General features: G+C 41.2%; 1 protein-coding gene across 2 annotated transcripts in view; it reads right to left on the bottom strand.

The window, feature by feature from the left end:
• si:ch211-266g18.6 (synaptotagmin-like protein 1) overlaps window positions 1-14,346 on the bottom strand; it is a 56,916-nt gene extending 42,570 nt beyond the window's left edge. For both annotated transcript variants that reach the window (XM_065025613.1, XM_065025614.1), the window contains exons 1-6: window positions 13,919-14,346; window positions 8,805-8,948; window positions 8,482-8,577; window positions 7,542-7,587; window positions 7,409-7,451; window positions 5,774-7,312 (exon numbers count right to left, since the gene is read on the bottom strand). In XM_065025613.1, the coding sequence (XP_064881685.1) occupies window positions 5,774-7,312; window positions 7,409-7,451; window positions 7,542-7,587; window positions 8,482-8,577; window positions 8,805-8,948; window positions 13,919-14,049 (1,999 nt within the window). In that variant the 5' untranslated portion in view covers window positions 14,050-14,346. The remainder of the gene's footprint in view (window positions 1-5,773; window positions 7,313-7,408; window positions 7,452-7,541; window positions 7,588-8,481; window positions 8,578-8,804; window positions 8,949-13,918) is intronic.
• Between the last annotated feature and the right edge of the window lie 597 nt (window positions 14,347-14,943).

Genomic DNA, 14,943 nt, shown 5'->3' with positions numbered 1-14,943 from the left:
GATTGGTGGGGAAAAACACGCCTACAGTATGTAGCTTATTGTAGGCTACACTACAAAGTCAACATTTGTTCAGAACAATTTGCTTAATAGCAAGACAAAAGGTCGCTCTCAAAAAGTATCAAGAAGATAGGTAGATTATGAAAATCAAAGTTTCAGTGAAGAATGTACAGAGAGACATGCGTTCATCGCTCCATCTTTTCCCAATGGCAAGCCAGTGTGTCTTATTTGCAATGAAAATATCGCTGTTTGAATTATTTGCAATCTCAGACGTAATTCTGAATTGAAGCATTGAACTTTCAGTGGCCTTCCCGCCCCATACAGAGGCCCGACGCAGAAACATTGAATCGTTAACTGCAAGCTGCAACCACAGCTTTTTTTGCGGAATAAATCTGCAGTTACAAGGAAGGGGGAAACAGCTGTGGACATGGTGGAGAAATTTGAGGCCTTTACTAGGAAGCTTGAGTTGTTCGATTTGGACTTGTCATCTGGAAAGCTGCTGCACTTCAGCACACTGAAGAAACGACAGGCTGAGGGACCAGACTGCAGCATTGTCACAGAGGTGATGGTAGATTCCATCGAGCATGGACAACTTATCCACCAGATTTGAAGACTACAGCATGCCCAAGGATATCATTGCGTTTGTACGTTATTCTCTCACAGTCTGCCCAGTTGGAGAATTTTCCTCCCTTGCTAATAAAACAATATCTTCGCTGGATGAGGCCACAATTCAAACTAAGCTGATTGAATTCCAGACATCGAGCCAAATCAGGGATGCGCTCAGAGTGCCGAGTCCCTGTGTGTGTTGTGGGTGGCATGCTCAGAGGAATACAGTACAATAAAGAAACTTGCATTTTATGTGCTAACAATGTTTGGATTGACTTACACCTGTGAGTCCTCATTTTCCTTTATGAGCGCAATATAGAGTCATGACAGGAACCGGCTTTCACGTAAGTCAATCAAGGACTGCCTGCACATCAAAATCACATCCATCCATCAAACCAAACATACACAAGATTGTGTCCGAGGGGAAATGCAACTTTTCTCATTGAATAAGTAACTTAGTGGCCTATATGACTGTATTTAGTAAATACTAATATTATTGTGAGAGCTTATCCAGGGATATTTACGTCTCAAGCTGACAGTATGTTCTGTTTGTTCGGTCGTTACAGAGCTGGCTATCCCAACACACACTTTTTTTCGTTAAATTATTGTTTTATGTAGGATGCTATATTTTTGACGAGTTGCAATTGTAAGTAGGCCTAATAAAAAAAATCCTACTTCTATTAGGCTGTTAAGCTTAATAGCCTACCTCAGCCAGTTAAGTTATTTTATATAGGTCTAGGCTCCAAGGAAATAGACTCAAATTAAGCCCTCTTGTTCTTTGTAAAGTAAATTCAAATGAAGATTATTGATTATTGAATTGCTCGACTGGTGTAGGTTCTCCATCTGTTGGTGTTCAACATTTGCATAACAAGTTAGATAGATTTTCCGCACCAGGCACTGTTCATCTCCTATTGATTGCACTGCGGTTGCAGCTTTACGTTTCAGCAGCACAAAACGGTCCGCTGCCTGCTTTGTTAGTTAGTCTCCTGCATTCTCTCTCATCATGAATGAAGTTAAAGTGTAACTTTTTTATTATTTAGGTATGGTGACTTCCTTCTTGGATGATTGCATTTAGGAGTATTTTTTATTTTATTTTTTATGAAAACAATTTTCATAATTATTTTGGGGGACAAATAATATTGCCGCCAGTTGTTTTCTAGAATTTAAATTGAACCTTTATTTAACCTAGGCAAGAACTAAGAACACATTCTTATTTACAATGATGGCCTACCCGTGCAAAACCCAGATGACGCTGGGCCAATTGTGCACAGCGCCACTCGGGAGCCATGACCAATATATATATATATACACTGCTAAAAAAAATAAAGGGAACACTAAAATAACACATCCTAGATCTGAATGAAATATTCTTATTAAATACTTTTTGCTTTACATAGTTGAATGTGCTGACAACAAAAATCACGCAAAAATTATCAATGGAAATCAAATTGATCAACCCATGGAGGTCTGGATTTGGAGTCCAAAATTAAAGTGGAAAACCACACTACAGGCTGATCCAACTTTGATGTAATGTCCTTAAAACAAGTCAAAATGAGGCTCAGTAGTGTGTGTGGCCTCCACGTGCCTGTATGACCTCCCTACAACGCCTGGGCATGCTCCTGATGAGGTGGCGGATGGTCTCCTGAGGGATCTCCTCCCAGACCTGGACTAAAGCATCCACCAACTCCTGGACAGTTGGTGGATGGAGCGAGACATGATGTCCCAGATGTGCTCAATTGGATTCAGGTCTGGGGAACGGGCGGGCCGGTCCATAGCATCAATTACTTCCTCTTGCAGGAACTGCTGACACACTCCAGCCACATGAGGTCCAGCATGGTCTTGCATTAGAAGGAACCCAGGGCCAACCGCACCAGCATATGGTCTCACAGGGGGTCTGAGGATCTCATCTCGGTACCTAATGGCAGTCAGGCTACCTCTGGTGAGCACCTGGAGGGCTGTGCGGCCCCCCAAAGAAATGCCACCCCACACTATGACAGACCCACCGCCAAACCAGTCATGCTGGAGGATGTTGCAGGCAGCAGAACGTTCTCCACGGCGTCTCCAGACTGTCACATGTGCTCAGTGTGAACCTGCTTTCATCTGTGAAGAGCACAGGGCGCCAGTGGCAAATGCCAAACATCCTGCACGGTGTTGGGCTGTAAGCACAACCCCCACCTGTGGACGTCGGGCCCTCATACCACCCTCATGGAGTCTGTTTCTGACTGTTTGAGCAGACACATGCACATTTCTGGCCTGCTGGAGGTCATTTTGCAGGGCTCTGGCAGTGCTCCTCCTGCTCCTCCTTGCACAAAGGCGGAGGTAGCGGTCCTGCTGCTGGGTAGTTGCCCTCCTATGGCCTCCTCCACGTCTCCTGATGTACTGGCCTGTCTCCTGGTAGCGCCTCCATGCTCTGGACACTACGCTGACAGACACAGCAAACCTTCTTGCCACAGCTCGCATTGATGTGCCATCCTGGATGAGCTGCACTACCTGAGCCACCTGTGTGGGTTGTAGACTCAGTCTCATGCTACTACTAGAGTGAAAGCGCCGCCAGCATTCAAAAGTGACCAAAACATCAGCCAGGAAGCATAGGAACTGAGAAGTGGTCTTTGGTCACCACCTGCAGAACCACTCCTTTATTGGGGGTGTCTTGCTAATGGCCTATAATTTCCACCTGTTGTCTATTCTATTTGCACAACATCATGTGAAATGTATTGTCAATCAGTGTTGCTTCCTAAGTGGACAGTTTGATTTCACAGAAGAGTGATTGACTTGGAGTTACATTGTGTTGTTTAAGTGTTCCCTTTATTTTTTTGAGCAGTGTATATATATTTTTCAAAACATTAACCACGTGTGTAGGTAGATGTGAAAGGTTGATACAAATGATTTGTTGTAAGTTGGGGAGTTGTTTTTTTTCACACCTACAGTAGCAGAGCTATTAGACTATCCTTTTGTAAAGGTTGAAGAGTCTATTGTCCTGCTAATAACCCATCCAAGAAACATTGTTTGCAGAATTCACAACCTGCTACGCTTGTGAAAAACATAATGCCTCCAGCTGTCCATCACTACTGTAAATAAAAACACAGAATATCTAAGGGGCTTTTATATAATTATAATGCAGAGTTAATAATAATAATACTTTTTCCCCCTTCCACTTGTTGAACGTTCCACTTGATTTTTCTTTTTTTTAATCAATTAATATATTTGAGTTTAACCACAATATTTGTTGTATTATTTTTCTGGTGGATTAAACAAAATAACAATATTTTGGAGATTATTTTGTTTTCAAATAACTGAAAGTGAGCGATTGTAATCGGAATATAGGGAACAGGGCCATTCTTGAACATGGGGTGAGACATTCTTACTAATTTGCAAATAATTCCAGTTTGTTATTTAGAAAAATGTATTTTTGTTTTTAGAGGGAGAGAAACCAAAAGCCCACCGTGCCTATGTTTTGGACAAGGACATCCCGGGCGGCCAAACCCTCCCCTAACATGGACAACCCTGGGACAATTGTACATGGGTCTCCCGGTCACGGCCAGCACGGGTATAGAACCAGCATCTGTAGCAACGCAGTTTACACTGCGATGCAGTGTCTTAGACCGCTGAGCCACTCAGGAGGCCCCATCCACAAAGTATTTCATGCTGATCAATTGCATTGCACAAAGTATCAAAATACTACTTAAACAGAGAAATTCAAATTCATTATTAGGAGATATGCTGGACCCTATGTCAGAGTTTTTTTTGGGACCACATCGTGTCTATTGTCCTGCTAATAGCCCTTGTGAAAAAACATTTTTCTCCCTTCCACTTGCCTCTTCCATTAATTTTGTATTTTTATCAAGGAATCCTGTACAGTATATGCTTTATCTGCCATTTCGCGGGTGCATGAGTTTGAGTTAAAAATCTCTTCCCAACAATTTAGTTAAGTGATAAGTAATCATTGCCATTCCAAATAAAATGTAATAGTTTTTGCTCAAATAATTTAGCAGGTCATTCTGCGCCTGAATCTCCGCCAATGACGTGACTCTCTGCCAATAATTACATTTAGAGGATTGGAGGATTCTAAATGTCAGCCTTTAAATGCTTTATTATCCAAATGTTTAAAGTGCGTGTGGGAGACGAAGAGAATGCATGTGTCTGTTAGGGCTTTCAGGAGGAACAGAAAATTGCGCGTCAATTCCATGCCATGGAATCACTTCCCAACTATTTTGCAATCTATGTCTCTCCGCCAATAATTACATTTAGAGGATTGGAGGATTCTAAAATAATATCTAAGGGTCATTTTTTGTTAGGGCAAATCTGGTCTGTGAGTATATCTAATAATAATAATAATAAAAATAATCGCTTTGTAAATAAGGATGCATTATGAAAGGATACTGTCATGCGCAAGAGACGGTGGGAGTATTGCTCATTTTAGAGACTATAATACTGTATCCACGGCATCCAGGTCAGGATAACCACAGAGAACTAACTGGAATATAATTACATAACATTTTTGTTTCTCTTAGAATAACCCTCTTCATCCTCATCATTCAATTTTGAAGTTGTGCACAATTATCCGTTTTTATTTGTTTTATATTGCTCATTCATTGTCAGGTATAGACACATTAATGCATTTGGAACCAAGAGCATAATCAGTGCTCTTACTCCCCCTTGTGGTTGTCTGGAGCAATGAGGCAGTCATGTAGGGTAACATTCTAAACCACAAATTCCCGCGGCATAATCTCAAAACTTTTAATTGAGGAACCACTGAAGAAAATAAAGGAAAATCCTTGAATGAGTAGGTGTATCCAAACTTTTGACTGGGACTGTAAATATATATATATATATATATATATATATATATATATATTATATAAGTCAAAGGTGTGTCATGACACTCCTCAAATGTCATAGCTTGAAGCTGTGTTGCAAACGAGGAAACACTGTAAAGTACTTTCATTCTGAGCCTCCTTTCTAACAATGTATTCACTTAAGAGTTGACCTTCAATAGCAAGCACAAACACAGTTATGAAGGCAAAATATTTGAAATCACGAGATCAGGATTTAATTTTATCATGTTAGTTCGGCTAACAAAAGCATCGCAACATGTTGTGGCATGTGAAACTGAAAAATTACAGAGAGCTCCATACCAATGTTTAAACTGCAAAACAGAGAGACCGCTTACCTTCAGTGTCATCTGTCACTGGGGATTCAGAGGAATTGACCACTATTGTGGGAATGAGACATTTTCCAGTCTTCTGATTCACTTTTTGAAAGTCTCCATTTGGAGACAGCTTGGACTCCAAAGTATTCCTTTCCTTAAATATATCTACCTCCTCTCCATCTAAAGTAACAAATGTTTGCCCATCCACTGCTTTGCTTAGAGATTCAGTAGACTTTTTTACATCCATCTGTTCTTGTTTATTTTCTTCATCAAAATCTCCTGGAGAAACCCTATGGTCCATCTTTGTTACATGTTTCATGCCACCAACAATTGCAGTCTGTGAGAGAGAATAATCTCTAAACTTTGACACTTCCTTCTCTTTGTCCTCTCCAGTGTCCTCCTTTGATGTATGGAGATTGCTAGACATGATGACTTCATCTAGAACATGAACAGCAAATGGTAGAGATTCCTCTGAACAAACTAGGTCCTTCTTGGGTCTGGCCTCTTTGAAGATAGATGATTCATCAACAGGAACATGTTTGTCTATGGTGAGTATGTCCTGTGGTCCCTCTTGGAGCAAGTACTGAGGTTTCTCTACACATTTGAATGACTCAATGGTAGGCAAAGGGTCATTTCTCTGGAGAGAGTATGTATCCTCAAATGATAGCATTTCACTGTGGTTTTGGTCTGTTTGAAGTTCTTGGCTCTCTGTTGAAACATCTTGGTTTAGCCTAACATATTCCAGCCCCAGCATATCTTCATATTCAAGCTGAAATTGCTCCTTCTCATACTTGACCTCTGAAGATTGCATGCTATGAGGCCCCTCACTTTCTGAAACTACATCATCAGGTCTCCTGTTGTTGAACTTATCTTCTGATTGGGTCACAGTGTCACCACTAGGTGGAGTCCCTGTGGTATTTGTCTTTCCATGGGTAAAGTTGACCTCTTTTGGCTTTGGCCTTATGTGGCTGCTCTGTGGCGAGATCTCAAAAGACAGAGTAGTGAGAGACTCATGCCCTGAATGCTCAACATCAAAACCAATGGCGCTATCCTCTGACCTGTTACGTGTGTCAACCCTAGGCGATATCACTATTGTTTTAGTTGTTCCTATGGCCATCTCTGTGTCTTTTGGCTCGGCCTCTATGACGCTACTTTTGAACTCTGGTTGTGTCCATACATAGGGGTCTACATACATTACAGAGCTGTTCTTCTCTGGATCATCCTTTATCTCAGGGGGAAACACCAGCTTTCTGCTAGACTTCAGATTCACAATAGTGTCCAGGGATTTGGTTGTTGGTTTGGTTTGAGGGCCGGGACTAGATACGTTGATAGGACGGAGCTGAGACTCAAGAACGACATTGGCAATATAAGCAGATTCTGTCTTGTTTTCTTGTCCAGGTTTCCTGTCTGGTGATTGGTGGACAGTGTCAGTTGTGCTAGAGTATGGCATCTCTTGATTTTGAGATGTAAATGGGTTGGTACATTTTTCCTCACTAGCAGGCCCCTCATGAGACCTGTAGAGTGGATGTTTCCATTCAGGAACATTAACCGTGGTGTTGTCTGTAACAAATGAAAAGTTCAAGTTTAGTTTACGGTTGGCCTGTCGGGATAGGGTTCGGTGGATCCTTCCACAGCTGCTAAATATTTCATACTCACCAGTATCCACAGTGCTTTCCTCATTGCTAAGTTCCTGGTTAGCCTGAGGATCACAATTGTGTTATTATGTATCAACTCTTTGATTAAAGTGAAAGAAAGTTTTGTCTCAAATAATAATGCAATAAAAAAATACCTTTTCACGAAAAGATAGGTTGAGGAAACTTGTGTCTGGTGTCTGGCTATGAGTGGAAAAGAGAGATTGTAAGGAGTTGTACTCAAACATTAAGAATATAAGTACTTAATGTGCATATTCAGTACTTCAAATGTCAGTACAAGAATGAAAGATGTAGAACTCTTTAAAAAAAAATGTATATTTGGCTAAATTAAAATGTTTGAATGACAAATAGGTATTTCTTCAATATCAATTTTCAAAGCTTCATGCAATTGTTGAAAAGCCAGGAGATTTATTTAGTGAGTTGCATGCATAGATACAGTAATAGAATTGCGTGCACCAATACAGTAATTCCTTGCTTTCTAAGCTAAAACGAATCATTGAGTAAAATAAATCTAATGGCCATCTGAGCTATTTGCGTTGACCCCCCCTCTTGTTTTTACAATGCTGCTACTCGCTATTATCAATGCACAGTCCCTTTAACCCTACCTACATGTACAAATTACCTCGACTAGCCTGTACCCCCGCACATTTACTTGGTACCTGTACCCCCTGTATATAGCCTCTGTTATTTTATTTTGTAACTTTTTAGTTCATTTAATAAATATTTTCTTAACTCTATTTTCTTAAAACTGCTGTTGGTTAAGGGCTTGTAAGTAAGGATTTCCCTGTTGTATTCGGCGCATGTGACAAATATAATTTGATTTGATAATACCTTGCAGTAACAGTAAAAGTTATTCTGTGGCATAGAAAAACCAAGCCATGAAGCATAATTATGTAATACCAGCACAGAAGTCTTCTGAAGCATTTATTGCCAGAAGTTTGCTCTTGTAACACATTTCTCTTCTATTAGGAGATAGCAATTCACTGTTCAATGCTTAAGCCTCTGCAATGTGTATGTTTGTATTCCCTGTGTGACCAGAAATCTAGATATTGTAGGCTACTCTGAGAATAAACTTACATCTCAGAAGCCTTGGTTTGAGGGTCCTTATTCTCCTTTTCTCCTTCTTTGTTTTCTGTTTGTCCGACATCGCTGAAAGTGCTAGTCCTAAAGGCTAAGAAGCAGACAATGATCACTCAGATTATTTATCTTCGGTCAGACCATCCCTCTGTATGAATAATATAACTAGTCTTTATCCTTCTCTCTGAGGAGTGACAGTGGGAGATGACTGACAAAGGAGTTAAAGTCAGAATATGGAAAATATGAATTATTCTTTCATTGATTGAGAGAGTAATTATTTAACTGATTAATTCATGGTAATCGGTACAAAATCTATACCTGTTGTTGGCTTCTTTCTCCTCATTGAAGACCTGAGAACTTCTGTCACGTCTGACTGTCGTCCATAGCGACGAGTCCGGAGCTCTTCAAACCACTCCCCGGTCATAACTTTGAGCTTTTTAGGGTCAGGAATGGAGATTTGCAGACGACTGCCACCAATAGACAATAAAGTAGATGGAAAAGTAGTAAATGAAAAGCCTGATTATTTTAGTAAATATTCCAACAAAAATGTTGGCCTCTATTAACATGAATCTACTGCAATGTAATTCTTGTCAAATATGTAGATGTTTTATATGTTCAAATCAGCTCTTAAATTTGGGCTGAAGGGCTAAATATAACAGGTGAACAGTACTAATTTCAAGTAATCTATACTGAACAAAAATATAAACACAACATCCAACAATTTGAACAATTCTACTGAGTTACAGTTCATATAAGGAAATCAGTCAATTGAAATCAATTCTTTAGGTCCTAATCTACGGATTTCCCATGACTGGGCATGGGCACAGCAATGGGTGGGCCTGGGAGGGCATAGGCCCATCCGCTGGGGAGCCAGGCTCAGAATTAGTTTTTCCACCACAAAAGGGCTTTATTACAGACAGAACTACTCCTCAGTTTCATCAGCTGTCCGGGTGGCTGGTCTCAGATGATCAAGCAGGTGAAGAAACGGGATGTGACTGTGCTGGGCTGGTGTGGTTACACTTGGTCTACAATTGTGAGGCCTGTTGGACGTTCTGCCAAATGATCTAAAACGACGTTGGAGGCTTAAGGTAGAGAAAATAACTACATTATCTGGCATCAACTCTGGTTGACATTCCTGCAGTCAGCATTGCTATTTGCATGCTCACTCAAAACTTGAGACTTCTGTGGCATTGTGTTATGTGACAAAAGTGGCCTCTTATTGTCCTCAGCACAAGGTGCACCTGGGTAATGATCAAGCTGTTTAATCAGCTTCTTGATATGCCACACCTGTCAGGTGAATGATTATCTTGGCAATGGATAAATGCTCAGTAAGAGGGAGGTAAACAAATGTGTGAGTATGGAACAGATCTGCACCTTATTTCAGCTCATGAAACATGGGACCAACACTACATCTTGCATTTTTATTTTTGTTAAGTATAATTCTAAATATGTATTTAACTGCATTGAGATACACTATACAGTGCATTCAGAAATTATTCAAACCCCTTGGACTTTTCTCCACATTTTGTTACGTTACAACTTTAATTCTAAAAATGATTAAAAATCTATATAATTCTCATCAATCTACACACAATATTCTATCATGACGAAGCAAACACAGCTTTAACTTTTTTTGCAAATAAAAAAGCTTTATAAACAGAAATACATTATTTACATAAGCATTCAGACCCTTTGCTACGAGACTCATTTCCAGACTCGTTTCCAGGATGTACACCTGTTGTAAATTCAATTGATTTTACAAGATTTGGAAAGGCACACACCTGACTTTATACAGTTGAAGTAGGAAGTTTACATACACCTTAGCCAAATACATTTAAACTTAGTTTTTCCCAATTCCTGACATTTAATCCTAGTAAAATGTCCCTGTTTTAGGTCAGTTAGGATCACCACTTTATTTTAAGAATGTGAAATGTCAGAATAATGTCATATTCATCACATTCCTAATGGGTCAGAAGTTGACATACACTCAATTAGTATTTGGTAGCATTGCCTTTAAATTGTTTAACTTGGGTCAAACGTTTCGGGTAGCCTTCCACAAGATTCCCACAATAAATTGGGTGAATTCTGGCCAATTCCTCCTGACAGAGCTGATGTAACTGAGTCAGGTTTGTAGGCCTCCTTGCCTACATGCTTTTTCAGTTCTGCCCACAAATGTTCTATAGGATTGAGGTCAGGGCTTTGTGATGGCTACTCCAATACCTTGACTTTGTTGTCCTTAGGCCATTTTGCCACAACTTTGGAAGTATGCTTGGGGCCATTGTTCATTTGGAAGACCCATTTGCAACCAAGATTTAACTTCCTGACTGATGTCTTGAGATGTTGCTTCAATATATCCACATAAATGTCCTTTCCTCATGATGCCATCTATTTTGTGAAGTGCACCAGTCCTTCCTGCAGCAAAGCACCCCAACAACATGATGCTGCCACCCCAATGCTTCACGGTTGGGATGGTGTTCTTCGGCTTGCAAGCATCCCCCTTTTTCCTCCAAAAATAAATGGTGGTCATTATGGCAAAACAGTTATATTTTAGTTTCATCAGACCAGAGGACATTTCTCCAAAAAGTACGATCTTTGTCCCGATGTGCAGTTGCAAACCCTAGTCTGGCTTTTTTTAATGGCGGTTTTGGAGCACTGGCTTCTTCCATGCTGAGCGGACTCTCAGGGTAAGTCGATATAGGACTCGTTTTACTGTGGATGTAGATACTTTTGTACCCGTTTCCTCCAGTATCTTCACAAGGTCCTTTGCTGTTGTTCTGAGATTGATTTGCACTTCTCGCACCAAAGTACGTTCATCTCTAGGAGACAGCACACGTCTCCTTCCTGAGAGGTATGACGGCTGCATGGTCCCATGGGGTTTATACTTGCATATTATTGTTTGTACAGATGAACGTGGTACCTGGAGGCGTTTGGAAATTGCTCCCAAGGATGAACCAGACTTGCGGAGGTCTACAATCTTTTTTCTGAGGTCTTGGCTGATTTCTTTTGATTTTCCCATGATGTCAAGCAAAGAGACACTGAGTCAATTAGCCTATCAGAAGCTTCTAAAGCCATGACATCATTTTCTGGAATTGTCCAAGCTGTTTAAAGGCACAGTAAATTTAGTGTATGTAAACTTCTGACCCACTGGAATTGTGATACAGTGAATAAGTGAAATAATCTGTCTGTAAACAATTGATGGAAAAATTACTTGTGTCATGCACAAAGTAGATGTCCTAACCGACTTGCCAAAACTATAGTTTGTTAACAAGACATTTGTGGAGTGGTTGAAAAACGAGTTTTAATGACTCCTACATAGGTGTATGTAAACTTCTGACTTCAACTGTAAGGTCCCACAGTTGACAGTGCATGTTTGCACAAAAACCAAGCCATGAGGTCGAAGGAATTGTCCATAGAGCCCCGAGTCAAGATTGTGTCGAGGCACAGATTTTGGGAAGGGTACCAAAACATTTCTGCAGCATTGAAGGTCCACAAGAACACATTGGCCTCCATTATTCTTAAATGGAAAAAGATTGGAACCATCAAGAATCTTGCTAGAGCTGGCCGCCAGGCCAAACTGAGCAATCGGGGGAAAAGGGCCTTGTTCAGGGACGTGAACAATAACCCAATGGTCACTCTGACAGAGCTCCAGAGTTCCTCTGTGGAGATGAAAGAACCTTCCAGAAGGACAAACATCTCTGCAATACAGCACCAATCAGGCATTTATGGTAGAGAGGCCAGATGGAAACCACTCCACAGCAAAAGACAGCCTGCTTCTAGTTTGCCAAAATGCACCTAAAGGACTCTAAGACCATGAAAATCAAGATTGAACCCTTTGGTCTGAATGCCAAGGGTCACGTCTGGAGGAAACCTTGTACCATCCCTACAATGAAGCATGGTGGTGGCAGCATCATGCTGTGGGGATGTTTTTCCATCGGCAGGGACTGGAGAGACTAGTCAGGATTAAGGGAAAGATGAACGGAGCAAAGTTCAGAGAGATCCTTGATGAAAACCTGCTCCAGAGCACTCAGGACCCCCAGGCTGGTGCGAAGGTTCACCTTCCAACTGGATAAAGACCCTAAGCACACAGCCAAGAAAACAGAGGAGCTTTGGGACAAGTATCTGAATGTCCTTGAATAGCCCAGCCAGAGCCCAGACTTGAACCCTGGAGAGACCTGAAATAGCTTGAGAGGATCTGCAGAGAAAAATGGGAGAAACTCCCCAAATACGGGTGGGAAAAGTCAATGGGTCTGAATGCTTTCCGAATGTACTGCATATACAAAAGTATGTGGACACCACTTCAAATTAGTGCATTCTGCTATTTCAGCCACACCCGTTGCTGACAGGGGTATAAAATCGAACACACAGCCCTGCAATTTCCATAGACAAACATTGGCAGTAGAATGTCTCATACTGAAGAGCTCAGTGACTTTCAGCGTGGCATCATAGGATGCCACCTTTCCAACAAGTCAGTACGTCAAATATCTGCCCTGCTTTAGCTGCCCTGGTCAACTGTAAATGCTGTTATTGTGAAGTGGAAACGTCTAGGAGCAACAACGGCTCAGCCACGAAGTGGTTGGACACACAAGCTCACAGAATAGAACGGTCAAGTGCTGAAGTGCATAACGCGTAAAAATTGTCTGTCCTCAGTTGCAACACTCACGGAAGAGAATTGGAATGGGAATTTCATTGTACTTCCTCAAATGACTGGAATTGAAATGGAATTGACCCCAACTCTGCTATGTAGCCTAGGCCTATGCTGTATTTATATTTGAATGCATACTTCCTCAGGATGCAACATCATCACCAGAACTGTTCGTCGGGAGCTTCATGACATGGGTTTCCATGGCAGAGCAGCCTAAGATCCCCATGTGCAATGCCAAGAGTCAGCTGGAGTGATCTAAAGCTTACCGCCTTTGGACTCTGGAGCACTGGAAACACGTTCTCTGGAGTGATGAATTGCGCTTAACCATCTGGAAGTCCGACCGACTAATCTGGGTTTGGAGGATGCCAGGAGAACACTACCTGGTCTGGGGCTGTTTTTCATAGTTCGGGCTAGGCCCCTTAGTTCCAGTGAAGGGAAATCGTATAGCTACAGCATACAATGACGATTCTGTGCCTCCAACTTTGTGGAAACAGTTTAGCGAAGGCCCTTTCCTGCTTCAGCATGACAATGCCCCCGTGCACAAAGCGAGGTCCATACAGAAATGGTTTGTCGAGATACAGTAGATGTGGAAGAACTTGACTGGCCTGCACAGAGCCCTGACTTCAACCCCATCGAACACCTTTGGAATGCCGACTGCGAGCCAGGCCTAATCGCCGAACATCAGTGCCCGAGCACAACATTAACTATCATGAAATAGGGAATGTTCATTCTCAGCATGTATGTGAACCAACAATATCAAGACATTTATTGCCACCAAGGCCAAAAATTAATTACCGTATGCGTCCAGTCTCTCGCTTCCTGAGGTTGTCATCTCGCTGAAGCACCTGTCGGATTGCCAATTCCTCATCTGTGGACAGATGACTCAGGTCCAGAAACTCCAATAAATCCTTTGTGGACTTCATCATGACATGAAGTTTATGTCAGTTTGACACTTCCAAAAAAAAGCTGTAATTCCAAAAGAGTCCCAAAGATACAAATGAGGAGAAAAAGGAGTTTTGTTTTCAGTCTTCACACACCTGTGAATGTAAATAAAAAAGGGTGCCAAACCGGTTAATCTAGTTTGAGGTAAGAGGAAAAACACATTGACTGATGAAAGGTGAAAGTATGATATATATTCTTTACATGTCCCAAAGAATTCTCAATTTAAAACAGCTAATCTAATGAGGGGACACGCAGCCACTGAGTTCCAACACACATACCAAAGTGTTTGGCCGAACTGGCAAGGAATGATGTAATAATGTAAACAGTGAACGGTCCTTTGTCAATGAGAGTCGTGTTAATGATTTACAGTGCAAAGCCATTGTCCAGGGAGAAATGCTGTGGGCACTAGGAGCACATATGTTTTGTCAATAATGTCAAGATTTTAGAATCTAAGGAGAAGTAAAAAATGAATTACTTATCCAGTCTGTTTCCCAGCCTAATGAAAGCTATGGGCAACTTTGTATCAAGGCTTCACTGATGAACAATTTCAGCAACCTTCTCCATTAACACTGAGAAGGGTTTAGCCTTGTTGCAGAGTGAACACCCTTAACTAATGCTTGGGTAAATCATTGTCATTGCTTTAGGAAAACCCAACCACAAGACATAGTGGAATTGTTTACAGACAGACACACCTCATTCTTGTGGAAACATACAAGTCATGTGTTCTGACACACCCTATCAAACGGAAACCTGATATATTGACTTTTTTCTAAGGAGGGACAATTTATTTATTTATGATCCCATAGTGAGCTATACACTGAGTATACAAAACATTAGGAACACCTGCTCTTTCCATGCCATAGACTGACCAGGTGAAT

Source organism: Oncorhynchus nerka, linkage group LG12, assembly GCF_034236695.1.
Source record: "Oncorhynchus nerka isolate Pitt River linkage group LG12, Oner_Uvic_2.0, whole genome shotgun sequence".
Lineage (NCBI taxonomy): Eukaryota > Metazoa > Chordata > Actinopteri > Salmoniformes > Salmonidae > Oncorhynchus > Oncorhynchus nerka.
This window is presented reverse-complemented; position numbering and strand designations above follow the sequence as displayed.